This window comes from Alexandromys fortis, unplaced genomic scaffold (assembly GCF_014885135.2).
Source record: "Alexandromys fortis isolate MF-2015 unplaced genomic scaffold, M_Fortis_MF-2015_v1.1 scaffold_47, whole genome shotgun sequence".
NCBI lineage: Eukaryota > Metazoa > Chordata > Mammalia > Rodentia > Cricetidae > Alexandromys > Alexandromys fortis.
Window position 1 is genome coordinate 4957759 of NW_026067957.1, and position 14702 is coordinate 4972460.

The 14702-nt window shown below is 45.2% G+C and overlaps 1 protein-coding gene across 5 annotated transcripts in view; it reads left to right on the forward strand.

Annotated features, from left to right (window-relative positions):
- The window catches only part of Tmed8 (transmembrane p24 trafficking protein family member 8), a 31815-nt gene extending 17432 nt beyond the window's left edge, over positions 1 to 14383 (forward strand). For 2 of the 5 annotated variants that reach the window (XM_050152495.1, XM_050152498.1), the window contains 5 exons: positions 1156 to 1237; positions 4993 to 5122; positions 6528 to 6654; positions 6809 to 7114; positions 8430 to 14383. In XM_050152495.1, the coding sequence (XP_050008452.1) occupies positions 1156 to 1237; positions 4993 to 5122; positions 6528 to 6654; positions 6809 to 7114; positions 8430 to 8647 (863 nt within the window). In that variant the 3' untranslated portion in view covers positions 8648 to 14383. Of the gene's footprint in view, positions 1 to 1155; positions 1238 to 4990; positions 5123 to 6527; positions 6655 to 6808; positions 7115 to 8429 lie in introns of all 5 variants that reach the window. The other 3 variants (XR_007593632.1, XM_050152497.1, XM_050152499.1) reach the window with 3 other exon arrangements.
- Positions 14384 to 14702: the final 319 nt, after the last annotated feature.

A 14702-nucleotide genomic window follows, 5' to 3' on the forward strand; every position in this document is an offset into this window, starting at 1 on the left:
AACTATTTCTAATTTATTTCTTAAAGTTTTTATTCTATGTGTATTAATGCCCATGTGTACATAAGTACACCTTATGTGTCCTTGGAAGCCAGGAGAAGATGTTGAATGCCCTGGAACAGGAGTTAGAGGCATTTGTGACCTGCCATTTGGGGGTTGGGAGTCAAATCCAGCTGTTCTGGAAGAGCAGCCAGTGCTTTTAACCTCTGAACCATCTCTCCAGCCCTCTGAATTGATTTTTATATAGGATGAGATTTATGCAATGACTTTTTTTTTGGAAATAGAAAACACTATCCTGAGTGAGGTAAGCCAGACCCAAAAAGAGGAACATGGGATGTACTCACTCATATTTGGTTTCTAGCCATAAATAAAGGACATTGAGCCTATAATTCGGGTTCTTAGAGAAGCTAAATAAGAAGGAGAACCCAAAGAAAAACATATAGGCATCCTCCTGCATATTAACCTTCATCAGGCGATGAAAGGAGACAGAGACAGAGACCCACATTGGAGCACTGGACTGAAATCTCAAGGTCCAAATCAGGAGCAGAAGGAGAGCGAACATGAGCAAGGAACTCAGGACCGCGAGGGGTGCACCCACACACTGAGACAATGGAGATGCTCTATCGGGAACTCACCAAGGCCAGCTGACCTGGGTCTGAAAAAGCCTGGGTTCAAACCGGTCTCACTGAACAAAGCGGACAATGAGGACTACTGAGACATCAAGAACAATGGCAATGGGTTTTTGATCCTACTGCATGTAGTGGCTTTGTGGGAGCCTAGGATGTTTGGATGCTCACCTTACGAGACCTGGACGGAGGAGGGTTATCCTTGGACTTCCCACGGGACGGAGAGCCCTGATTGCTCTTTGGGCTGACGAGGGAGGGGGAATGGATTGGGGGAGGGGGAGGGAAAGGGGAGGCGGAGGTGGGGAAGAGACAGAAATATTTAATAAATAAATAAATAAAGAAAGAAAGAAAGAAAAACCCAAAAAAAAAAATTTTGACAAGGTTTCAGGTAGCCCTAGGCTGGCCATAAACTCTGTGTAGCTAAGGCTGGCCTTGAACTCCTGATCTTCCTGCCTCAACCTCCCAAGAACTGGACTACAGGTGTGTGTTAGTGTTTCCTCTCAAAGAATAAATTCTCTCCATGATTTTCTAGAGAAAGAAGATCTAGAAAACACCAAGGTCAGCTCTCCACTGGCTTCTGCCTCTGATCCAGAACCCTGGCCCTCACCCTACAGGTAGGGACATGCAGTTGCTTTGTCCTCTGAGAATAAAGTAGGCGGTGATTTTAAGGGGTGAGACAAGCTACAGTGTTTATGTGACTTGTCAGGTTAAGCCATTGTATAACCTTTAGACTGTCATTCTTTTTCTACATTATCTGTTTATTTTTATCTTATGTATATGTGTGAGTGCCTTCATGTATGTGTGTGTACCATGTATATGTTTAGTGCCTGTAGGGGCCAGAAGAGGGACTCACATCCTCCGGAGCTGGAGTTGTAAGTAGTTGTGAGCTGCTTGACCTGGGGGCTGGCAACCAAACTGAGTTCCTAGGAAAGAACAGAAAATGCTCTTGGCTGCTGAGCCATCTCTGCAGCTCCTAGGCGGTCACTCCTTTTTGGTTTTTCGAGACAAGTTTTCTCTGAGTTACCCTGGCTGTTCGGGAACTCCCTCTGTAGACCAGGCTGGCCTCAGACTCACAGAGCTCCGTCTGCCTCTGCCTCTCGAGTGCTGGGATTAAAGGGATGCATCACCACCCCCCTGTCAGAGTATGCACCTCATTTTTTTTTGTTTTTTGATTTTTTTGAGACAGAGTTTCTCTGTGTAGCCTTTAGGCTGTCATTCATAATTTTCTTCTCTAATTCATCACTTTCACTGATATGTATATGGTAGGAAGGAAGGTTATACTAAGTCTTAGCGTAATAGGAAGTGTCGGGGTTCGATGCTAGCCCGGACCCTCAATTATTTTTCTTGACCAGACCCTAACATAAACTATCTCTCTGGACCGGCGTAGAGGTGTGGGAATAAAGACACAACTCACATGGCTTTATCGGGAGGGAGATTCTCAGTGGTCTCTCATGAAGTCCTGAGTTCACATCCTGAAGAATTCCTCGGTTTTTATTCTCCAAACAGCTTTTATACCAAAACATAAACTGAGTGGGAAATACACCAGCATTCTGTCTCCTAGGTAACCAGGTGAATGGCTTTTTGTCACATCTGCATCTGCCTATCTGCTCTGTATGCTAGCTGTCTTGTAGGCTTGAATTAGCATCTCTGTCAGGCATCCTCCAAATTACAAAGAAAGGAGCAAAACGGTAGACTATGTGACCATCCTCAGATACTGACTATGACTTACACCCTGGTGAGGATGGCAGCCAGAAAACACGTGTATAGCATGTTTCATCAGTGGCCTTCACCTGTGTAAACTGTATTATTCATGCAGACAGAGGCTACAGTGAGTGCAAAGCTCCCAAGCAGGAGTGTGCTTGAGGTACTGAGGTGTAGCCAAGATCCAAGCAGTCACTGTGAGTGATCTGGGCAAAGTGGAAATTGAAGGCACAAGGTCACAGTTCATAGGGTGTGAGAGTTCCACATTCAGGGTTGGTTTGAGGGGCCAGGCACACAGCGAGTGAGGCCCAGGTCCCAGCATACAGCTTGCCTTCTAGTGAAGGACAAGGAAAAAGCATGGACTGAAGTTCCTAGGTTCTAAGAATGAATGTCATTCACCAATTTCCCACGTACGTGAGATGATTTAAGCAGGCCTGGTTTCGATTCATCACCTTTCTCAGGGGCTCTGAGGTAGTCTGGCATGACTTGGGTATTCTAAAAGATGGTTATCTTCATACTCCCGCTTTATCTGAAGAAGAGATAGTCTATGATTAAAAATGAATTTTCTTATTTATGCTCCCAAAGAAAACAATGGTACTGATAACCTTAAAAGCATGGGGCTTTCAGATATTTACAATTTGAATAATTAGTGAAGACCTCAAAAAATTTTTTATTGATTATATTAGAGCTAAGTGTGGTGGTGGCTCACACCTGGCACCAGCATCAGGAGGCTGAGGCAGTAGGATCACTACAAGTTTGAGGTCAGTGTGGACTACAGAGTAAAACATTGTCTTAAAAGACCTCCAAATTTTTAAAAATTGTATTAACAATTAAGACTGAAAATTATAATGTAGTTATTTTACTCATTTGAAAATAATAATTAACTCACTACATACTACTATAAATAATGTCTTTAATGAAAAGCAGATTCTTGTTTTCACTATCCATTTTTTTAATTGATTTTTATTGAGCTCTACATTTTTCTCTGCTCCCCTCCCTGCCTCTCCCCTCCCCTTCAACCCTCTCCCAGGGTCCCCATGCTCCCAATTTACCCAGGAGATCTAAACAATCATATTCTAAAGCAAAGATAGCCCAGAAGGAAGAACAAAGCCCTCTAATGTCTGGTTTAATAAACGACAATTGAATTCCCACTTCTGCCTCTTGATTCACTCTAGCATACTGCCACATGTCATGGAGTCTCTGGGAATTTCCATCGCCTACTTCAGAAAATGCAAGAAAGAGAACGGTATTTTAGTAGTCTGGAAAGGTTTTACAGTGTCAGGCACCCCGGAGGATCCTAAGTCTTACAGGGGTCCCCATACCATGCTTTTATACTCCTGCTTTAAAAATAAAACCCACGTCGTCACCTTTTACTGGCAGTAGATTCTGAGGAGGTCTGGGGAACTGAGCCTCTGCCCTGGCTCGTTACTCATTTTCTCGTCTCTCTGAAGCCAGGGGAAATGGAAGGCAGCATAACTCATCCCTGTCCGTGAGCTTTTCCTAGGGAGACATGAGCAAACCCAGCTGCTCACCCCAGGGAGGACACCAAGGACACAATCACTTCTACCCAAGTGTAGCTTGGTGAGCCACCGAGTTTAATTAGAGCATGGACCATGGGCAACTTATGGATGGCTGCATCACAGGAGAAAAAGTCTCACCCCTTCCAGCAGTTGTCAATTACTTTTATATCCCTGTGATTAATCAGCGGACACTTTCTGTTTGGTGGCTAGTCTCTGCGGTAGGCAGCCTCATCTCTGTGTGACTTGTATAGAAACCACCTGTGATCCAAACTGTTTATTGAAATTCTGGGTGGAACAAATAGTGAGAGAGAAATAAAACTAGACCCATAGAAGAGAGCAGCTGGGCTGCAGAGATGGCTCAGTGGCTAAGGCTGCTTGCTGCACAATCGTGGAGACTGGAGTTCGGTTCCCAGTACTGGTGTAACAAGCCAGGTATCCTGCAAATACTTTAATTTCTGCTCTCAGGGATCAGATGTCCTCTTTGGGGTCTTCATATGAGCACAGGTGTTGTTCTCTCTCTCTCTCTCTCTCTCTCTCTCTCTCTCTCTCTCTCACACACACACACACACACACACACACACACACACACGTTTTAGAAAGAGAGAGCAGAATGATCGTTACCAGGAGTTGGTACACAGTGGAGTGGGAGATGCTGGACTTAATAATAATAATAATAATAATAATAATAATAATAATAAAAAATACATTTACACTCAAAACTATAAGGAGTAAATTAAGAATGTGTTTATAATACATCAGTTAAGTATGTGAATTGATGAATATGTTAATTAGCCTCATTTGATCATAGCACAGTATCTACATATATTACAGCATCATACTTTATGCCACAGACATGCACATTTTAAATTTGTCAATTAAATAAATAAAACATGGCAACAAAGAAGACCAGACCTTGAGTCCATCTGATGACTGCACTGTGTTTACTGTGGCTCTAGAGCCTGAAGACTGGCTTTGTCTATTCCTGTGTCCTTACTGACTGGGCAGTGGTCAGCTGAAGTGACATGGACCTAAATATAAAATCAGGAGGGGTGGGGTGTCTTTTGAATGTTATTTTATTTCAGAGTTCCTCTGGAATGGTTATGCCTCTTGAAGACCCCTTGAACTGACATGTTTTCTTCTTCTGAGAGGCCACAGATGGTATCTCCAGCGAGTAAGGATACCACGGAGGGTCTACAGAAAGCGGCTGGTGCTTCCAAGGTTCAGGCTCCGGGGGAGCAGGAGTTGCTGCCAGCAGGCCAAGCTCAGGTACACACTGAGGTAGGGGAGAATCCAGGTTCTCTCTTAGAGAAAGGGGAGCTTCTGGTACCCAACTTAGGCACATGGTGGATTGGAAATGGCACTGCTGAGGTGGTGGCTCTCAGAATCCTGTCACTCCTAGCAGGTGTGTCCAACATGTGTCCTCATCTATCAAGTTCACACTTGCACATTCTTGAGCTTCAGATTTTTTTTTTTTGAAACTGCAGTGTTTTAAGTAACTTTGGGCTTCATGCATTCCAGGGGATACGGGATGGACACCCCTGTGAGACATCTCAGTTCTAATTATTTGGATAATTAATTATCTGTCTCTCTCACACAGCCTGTCATTGTGTTAGCATGCAAAAGAAGTGCTAGAACGGATGTTTCATGTTCTCTAAAACCTTGATGCGAGCAGCCCAAAGTCATTCTGTATTTATGTAGAGTTTATAGAAGTGGTGTCCATAACTTGTGATGCCTTTGACACAGGGGCAGGGCAGGTAGGGATGAGTTGTGTTATTATTTTCATTGTTAATGATGTAATAATTAGAATTTGTGTCAATAAAGACATTAAACATATACCTTTTGCATAATGCTTGGTAGTTTATATGAACTTTTGTTTACAAATTTCATTCCCTGTTGATCACAGTCTTGTGAGATGAATACCAGAGTCCCCATTTAGCAACTGTGGAGACCAAGGCCGAAAGGTCTACTAAGACTGTGCCGCTAATTAAGAGGCAAATTAAATCCACGGTGTAAGAGGAAGGGTTTCCTGTAAACTCGCTAGCCAAGATCTGGTTCAATTTACTTAGCTGCGTGGCTGAGAATGGAAGGGCTTGTTCCCTGAAACAGATCTTGTGAGAATACAGCTGGGGGAGGACCACAAACTTGATTTACTTGTACAAGTACAATCCCAGCCTCTTATCTGGCTTGCTGATTCAATGACTGCTCTCTCCTGTGGGCAGGCGGCATAGATTTCTTGTTGAGTTGTCTACCAGCTGGGGAAGGAGCAGGAAATAAAGACATAATAACACAAAACGAGGAACACAGTGTAGTGATGTGGAGGGAAATCCCTCTAGAGTGCTGGCACCTTCTGGGTGGGTTAGTGAGGGCTTTTTGTAAAAGAAGCCATTTTTATTCCTTTTTTGCAGAGGTTCTGAAGCGGCGCGGTGGCGGGGAGAGGGCAGGGATGGGGTTAGGACTTTTCTAAAGTTGCAAGAGACAGAAGAAAAGAATCTTTAGGGGACATTTTGTTGATGTTAAAAAGGAGAATTTGGGGGTAACTTGTACTTGGTAGAGAGAAGGAATGTTGATTAGCCCATTAACTTTTGGGTTGTGGTTATCAGGGGAGAGTGACGCCCCTGTATTTGGAAAGAGGCTGGTTGGAATCTGCCACCCTGAGCCCTCTAACCACAATTCTGTTGTGCAGATGGCCAAGTACCAAGCTCCACAGCGACCCGAAGACATGGTCATGATCCAGTCCGAGCACACTGGAGCTGTCGATGTCCTCTCAACAGATTTGGAGTCTGCAGATCTTCTGGGGGAGCACAGGAAAGGTGAGACCTTTGCAGTCATTTCGAGTAGATGCTTGAAGGACGGAAGACAGATGGAAGGCCAGACAAAGGTGTGAAGGAAGTGATGGCCGCCGTTAGAAAGAACATCCAGTTCCAGGAGCATTCCCCTTCTCAGCAGTACTGTCTGTTCTTTCAGTCTCTCCACCTCTGATGGCGCCTCCATGCATCTGGACCTTTGCCAAAGTGAAGGAGTTCAAAAGCAAGCTGGGCAAAGAGAAGAACAGCCGTCTGGTGGTGAAGCGGGGAGAAGTGGTCACCATCCGGGTCCCCACCCATCCCGAGGGAAAGCGCGTCTGCTGGGAATTCGCAACCGATGACTATGATATTGGTTTTGGAGTTTATTTTGACTGGACCCCGGTAACCAGCACCGACATAACTGTGCAGGTCAGCGATTCTAGCGAGGATGAGGACGAAGAAGAGGAAGAAGATGAGGAGATCGAAGGTAAATTTAATTTTAATTCAGTTTGTTCGACGTGATTGCTAGTGGCTGCTTTGTGGATTATAGCATGTCTCCTCCCCATCAGAAACCCAGCGCTGTAAGCTGATGGCTTTGGTGGAAAGTGTCCCCCATCACTCCCCTCCTCGCTCTTCCTTTCTCTCTCCCTTTTAACTAGTAATTTCCCCATTCTGTGTGTATGGGCAGCAGAGTTTTCCAGATCGCACTGAAACCTGAGATTATGGTTTTTTTCTTTCTGTTTTGCAATATGTATTCTTGACCTTGAGCCATACTCAATGGTTATAAACTAAAGGTACCCCTCCCCTCTTTCTTCTGTACTGCCATTGATGGCAGGATACAAATTCTTTACTTCATGTTAAAAGTAGTGGTCTCTGCTCCATTCTTTTTAAAACTTTTATTTTGTTTTTGTTTTTCAAGATAGATCTTCTCTGTGTAGCCCTGGCTGTCCTGGAAATCATTCTGTAGTCCAAGCTAGCCTTGAACTCAGAGATTCACTTCCCTCTGCCTCCTGAGAGCTGGGATGAAAGGTGTGTATCACCAGCACCCAGCTTTAAAATAATTTTGTGATTATTGTATTTTATGTGCATGTTTTGCCTGCTTGTATGTCTCTGTACCACATATGTGCCTGCTGCCTGTGGAGGCCAGAAGAGGGAGTGGTATCCCCTGGACCTGGAGTTACAGATAGTTGTGAACCAAGATTTGAGTGCTGGGAATCAAACCTGGATTTCTCCAGCCCCTGTCTGCTCCATTTTTATTATTTGTTGTGTCTACTCATGATGGGACATAGAGGGAGGAATCTAGAAGCAAATTCTAAGTGCTCATAGTATCCCATAGCTTTCATGTATGACTACAAAACATTTTCTTCACGTGCTTTTTCAAGTCTACCAGGAAATCTGTGTATATTTAGGGAAGGGGAGTGGACCTTTTATCTTGCTATTTTTCAGGATGTCAAGTGGAAGTTTTAGGGTCATTTTGTACACTGTGTTTAAAATCTCTATTTCCTATTTCTGTTAACTAATCCTTTTATGTACTCCAAGGATGTCCAGGTTTTGCTCTCTAAACATGTTTTCCTCACTGAGAGCCAGATACGTCTAAGGTTGTCAGGCTGGATCACGACTTCTCAGAGGAAGCATTCCTGTTTCCTGAGACTCTTGGTCTCGGGGCTGCTGAGTGCTGGTTTCTTTCTGCTGTCATGTCGATGAGCAAGAGGATCTGTGGACTCTTCTAGTTCTCTCACCTCCAGGCAGCATGTATGCAGGCTATAACCGCTCATCTAAACTCTGCCCTTATGCTCCTGCAGAACCCGTCCCTGTCGGAGATGTGGAGAGAGGCTCCAGGAGTTCTCTACGGGGTCGCTATGGGGAAGTCATGCCTGTGTACCGGAGGGACAGCCACAGAGATGTGCAAGCTGGCAGCCATGACTACCCTGGAGAGGGCATCTACTTGCTCAAGTTTGATAACTCGTACTCCCTGCTGCGCAACAAGACTCTGTACTTCCACATCTACTACACTAGCTGAAGGACGCTAGGCTAGGGCAGGCTGTGTGTGCTGGCTAAAGCAGGCTGCCAGCTGGTGCCTCTTGCCTATAAGCAAGGGCCTCAAGTTCTGTGTGAGGCTCCCAGGCCTCGTGCCCTGCCTGGCATGCCTGACTACTGACCCCATGTAGCTTCTCCCCTTTCTTGGCTTCTGCAGGTGGTGGTGTAGCGCTCCTGTTCTGTGGCCCCGGCTCACGCTCTTGTTTCAGACTCCAGCAAAACCCTCTCGGAAGGCCCCTATGAGGCAAAATGAGGTAGAAGGATGTCTTTGAAAAAAATTGATTCACGCTGGTACAGCTTGTCATTCAGGTGGACGCCCACTCTTCTCCAGAGCCTGTAATGCCGATGTACTTAGCAGCGCCTGCCCTCTTACATGTCGAGGTGCCAAAGAGGGAAAAGCACATTGTCTATGAAAGAGCCCAATACCCTGGATGGGGAGCGCTCCATCCAGCCTCTCAGCACTGCCATACTCCTGCCTGCTGGGCATTCTGAGTCTGTAGCTCAGCCTAGAAGCCCTCACTGCCTTGGATGGATATTATTACTCCTTCTGGGTAGACCTTCCTCCTTTCTCTGTACCAAGTCTCTGTTTATGCCATGTAGCAAGAACTGCCGAGCTGTGGTCAGTGTCCTAAGATCTGCTGGGAAGAAAAGCGGCCTCCATCACTTGGCGTCTCCAGAGCTCTCTCCCTTACTAAGGGCGCTGGTAGTTGGTACAGCAAGGGTGGAAGGCAGGCACTGGGTTATCTCAGAAGCAGCCCTTCTGGAAGTCAAGTACTAGTGGTTGTCCGGTGTGCTGCCCCCCCACCTCCACCCCCGTGTTTAGGCTAGGGGTGTTATCTAGAAAGTTTCATTTGGAGCCAAATACAGTGAAACCCAGTCAGGTTTGCAGTGATTCTGGGTTTGTGTTCTTTCCACTGAGGGTGTAAACTTTTGCCATTCACAGTCCTTAGGGAAAGTAATGATGGAATTTTGCTCTTGCTGCTGATTGTGTGTGCTCCTGACCTGACCAAAGCCTGTAGGGACAGCCTCCTGCACTCTGTTCATCCTGAGGTTCTGGAGCCACAGAATGGAGTCGTGTTGCAGTGGCCACAGCGCACCAGATGCTTGGGCTTCAGGTGGAGAGGGCAGACAGTGAGGCGTGGACCTCTGCAGTCCTCTGTACCTCTTTGTCTCCTACCCTGTGTCGTCTGCCATCCTTCTGAATTTTGAATAATTAGGTTTATTTATTACTCTGTGTTTTTTTAAAGCACATTTCAGTTTGCCTTTGAAACAGTTCCCATCTGTTTCCCATTGCTTTCCGTCTGCTCTGAGCCGTTGAGGGCACCTCTTCCATGGCGTTCACGACGGTTGTAGAGCTTGGAAATGATTGTGCGTGTCGTTCCTGCATGCCAGCTGCCCTGTGATGTTTTGGGAAGAGCCTGTCCTTTGTGAGAAGGCCGACTCTAACCTCGTCCGTGTGTGGGTCCGTCTCAGCACTCCCCATGAGGAATGGGTGATGGACGCCCTTGCACTGGAAATCGACTTAAGGAACTGATGATCCTGTCAGTGACCAGCCGAGCACCCCAGGTACCGGATGTCAGAGTCCTCCGATGCCCTCATGACGTTTCCTTTACCACATTTCGTTATTGTGTGCCGAGTCCCTCTGTCCTAGAGGAGTGATCATTCCCAGAGCAGCTGAGCTGAAGCTGAATGATGTTTTCCCTGGTCGAGTGTAATCTTTGTAGAAACAATCTTGGGAGCTATTTTCAAGTCAGCGCAGTCCCGCTTACTTTTCCTGTTCTCCTGCCCTCAACCCCTAGCCCACTCTCAGAAGGGCAGATCCGGCCCCAGGTAGCACGGCCCCAGGGCTTTTGCTCTGTCTTGTCTTTTGTTCTTATGTGAGGTCATGGTGTCTTACTTTCTTGGAGCCCCAGTTCTCTTGTTCCAGGGAAGTCTGTGGGCTTCTGATCCCTCTGATGTGCCTGTCACTGGCTGGTCATTCTGTCACAGTTAGTTCTTACTGGCTTCTCTTCAGCAGGGTTTTTGTCTCATGAACATAAAATGGCTAAAAGAAGACATGCCAACAGTATGATGAATTCACTATTCTCACACTAAATTTTTGCAGTAAGAGAACTTGAGAGATAAAGTATTATTTTCCGAAAACACAGGTAATTATGGAGAACACACATGTACCTTGGAGGTCCTAAGAAGTGTCACTTCCTTGATCCTTCCTTGTTCATGTTGCAACAACCAAATAATGAAATAGATTATCTGCTTTTACTCTTGCCCTGCTCACTAGGGCACAGGTCGATGCTGTGCAGTTGAGAGAAAGGCTTTTGTAAGAAGGCTGAGATTGAGGGTCTTCACACAAAGTGACTGACCGTTCACATTTCCTCAGTCTATCTAAGTTTGCTCTTTATGAAGAGACAGGACTTTAAAAAAAGACATATCTAAAGTGCTATTTTTTCCAACATCTTATGAAAAATTTCAGCAAACAAAAAAAAGCATAAACTTACATCCATGTCTATTTTTAAACAACAAACTGCCAGTTTTTAAACAAAGATTGTACCTTTTAGCTCCTTCTGGCAAGTGGATGGTCAGAGGATGTCCCCTTTCCAGTGAGGGTCTTCACAAAAGTGGCTGTCTGTCTCCATCTTTTAGAAAACTAGCTGGATGTCCCTTACTTCTGACTGGAGCCAAAGTGGCTTTCCCCTCTAGCTGAATGGCTGTGTGCAGGTGACTGCACAGCTGTACCCAAAGCCTGCCTTCTCCTCTCAGCTGACACACCCTCAGGATGCTCACATGCAAATGCGCTCTGCACAGAACACATGGAAGCAGGTAGCCACTTGAAAGCAGGCTGTTTTGAGTTATTGTTCTCATGGATGAATTCACGCACTTTAAAAATATTTTATTTGATATCTAGGAAGAATGGGCTTTTAAAGTCCCGTTATATGAATACAGACAAGTTAGTCTGTAACTGTTTTATATTCATGGGATTAGATATTATTGTGGAGTTTATAATATATGCCTTTTGATTTTGGTGAGTCTTAGTTCCTTCTGTGAGAGAACCCTAAAGTATGTGATTGTATATTTATGTTTAAGGAGCACTCTGCAAAACGTTGCCTTTAACATCAGAGTCTGTGGTTCTAAGGTGTGGAACTGAGTGATCCTATCATTTATGTAGGGTTTCTTTTTTTTTTTTTTTTAGTAGACAGGGGGGTGGAACACAAGCAATTTTGTGCTGCTTCAGCTGCCTTTAAGGGTGAAAACGGGATGGAACAGAGGAGCGGAGAGCGACCACACTATGGTATGTCCCAGAATTCACTGAGTGCTTCAGTGGCGCTTTGCTCGTCGGAACTGTTTTGTAAGCCAGAAGCCTTACTGGTTCTCCTCATGCTCAGTGGAGAATCCTCCAACCCAGTTTGCCATCTGTCAACAGGGTTGGCTGTATGCATTTTTTAGTAGTTTCCTCTGCTAAATGTAACCATGACCTGAGGATTGGTTTCCTGTCTCCATCCTTTGGGGCATAACAGAGGTAGCAGGATGAGAGAAGGACAAGAGTCAGTTCCACTCAGGGTGCTGAAGGCTTAGTTGTGAATGTGTCCCTGTAGGCATAATTCAGATGCCTTGTGTCCACCACCACAGAACCTACAGCCATGAGAGTGCTGGGTAGCAAGCAGGCCTCCTGCAGGCTGACAGCGTCACCACACAGAGCAAACCACACAGCTTTCTCTATTAGGGCTTCTGTTTGGAGTTTCTCTTCATGCTAAGCATCCACAATGACCTCTGTCCCGAGTTTCTTCCATATGACCAGAGGTGTAGAATGCCTGCACTTTGGGAGAAGGGCAGCGCGGGTGGGTGGGTCCCTTCGGAGCCCCTGTGGGAAAAGGTAAGCTTTCATCTGAAGAAGGGACTTGGTGTTACTGCTGCTGTGCGGGTGCTTGGATAAGGATGCATTCTGTACAAAGCAAGTCACTGTGTTCACGCGTGCATGTGCTCCAGGCGCTGTCACCTTCCTTCGTGGGGCAGAAGATGAGCATCCAAACAGCCAGTAAGCTGAATATCTGATCTCCAATGACCTAAGCGAGCATTCTTTGTTCCTGGTGGTATTTAGGGGGACCAAGAAATTCATGCAAGAATTTCTTGGATCTGTATGTATCTGATGCTGTTAAGTGGCAGCTTTTTGCTTTGTTTAACTTATGTAGCACCTCGGGGCATTCCCAAAGAACATTCAGTTGTCTAGGGTGAACTGTGATCCAAAATGTAGGAAAACATCCTAAGTGTTGTTTGGCCAGGTTGCAGTCACTGTTCCCTCTGCATGTAGCATTGCTTTCTTGGACCAAGAAGGCTAACCAGAGCCGCCTCTGTGTGAACCACTGTCTCCAAGCTAAGAAAATACAATCAACAATAGAGTTGTCAGTAGGGTATTGATAATTTGGCTCCCTTACAGATAGTCACTCCTCAGGAATAGAGTGTAGATAGGACACTGGGTGTGAAACTGTAGGGCTGGTCCCTGGTGTGAACTCATTATCTGATTTTTAACATGTGGAACACAGACGTGGCTCTTCAGTTTAAGATACAATAAAAACGGTGCCCCAGAGACCTAGAAATATATGCTGCTTTATGAAATTTCAGTTTCCTGTCATTTGAATCGGGGAGCTTTTTGACTTATCTGGGGGTAAAATTGTATGTGTGAAATGACCTATGGAAACAGAGTATCTCCTGCAGGGCTGTCAGGATTGGGAAGATTCTGGATTTGGAGCTGCAATGATGTGCAGTATTACTGAAGAACCCTTAGCTTCCTGCCGGCTTAAGAGGCCCCCTAAACTCTTCACTCAGGGTTGGAATGTCTCATCTGATGTCCATTCTTAGCTTCAGGCCAGGACACAGCTAGAAAACATTGTCTTAATTCCTCCTCTCATATCCTAAGCAGTACATTTTATTAAGACATTTTATGCTAAAAATACATATTGTGTCCGGTTCTGAGATTATTGTCCCATAAGTGAATTAGCTTTCATTTAATCAGTCTGAGTTATTTCCATTTAGTCCTGCCGGTCTGGAAAAAGCAATCCCATGATGCATGACTTTGGTGTATCCACGTTCTCTTAATAATTGGAAGCATTTCGAAGCTTACAGAAGAAATGCTTGATGCTTTGTAATAAAAAAGCATTTGCAAACGCGTCGTAACAAAGGGACAGAGTCTAGAGAGCAGAGTGGAAAAGCAGAATGGGAAGGCAGGGAGGTGCCTGGCGCTCTCCTAACTGCAGTGCCATTCGCTTACTCATCCCAAGGGCTACTCCGGAGCCATCGTCCAGATCCACGAGTGGTTTGAAGGGGATTGGGTTTTCTTTCCGTACTGCTGTGTATCATATGCTGCTGCCATGGTTACCAAAGGCCTGGAAGGGAAACTATATCACAGTCTTGTCTTTTTTTTCTTCAAAATTCAAACAGATCCAAACTAATGAGCTATTACAGCTGTTTTTCGTGTCGCCTGTCATTAGAAGTGCTGCCAGAGTGTATGACCTCCACGTAAGAACGCTGCGCCAGTGCTTACTCAGTGCGTTTCCTCCCGTCACACTGCGTATTTTCACCTCACGGCACTGAATGTGTCCTGAGCAATGGTTAGACAGCTGAGTTCTGTTGTTTTATAGTATGTGACAGTTTTGTGAAATGCTTTTGTGCATTTTTTGTCTTCTTTTCCAAGTTTTGAAATCTGTCATAAATAAACTTTTTCACTGTGCACCTAAATCTTTGAGTTCTATCTTAACAAGCCCTACTGCTACCCACTTGAGACTTTGTTTTTTCTCTTCAGCTTAAGAAGGAAAGTAGTCAGTGAACCCTGGTGGGTTCTTCCATAATCTATTAAGATTATGAAAATTAAGCAAAACTGAGACTAAATGAATGCCTGTATGTAAATTCCTGTCAGAGGGGATGATGGAAAAATGACTCAGACATCAACACTACTTGCTGCTCTTGTAGAGGACCCAGGTTCAGTTCCCAGGACCCCATGGTGACTCATAACCATCTGTAACTCCAGTTCCAGAGGATATATTCTTTTC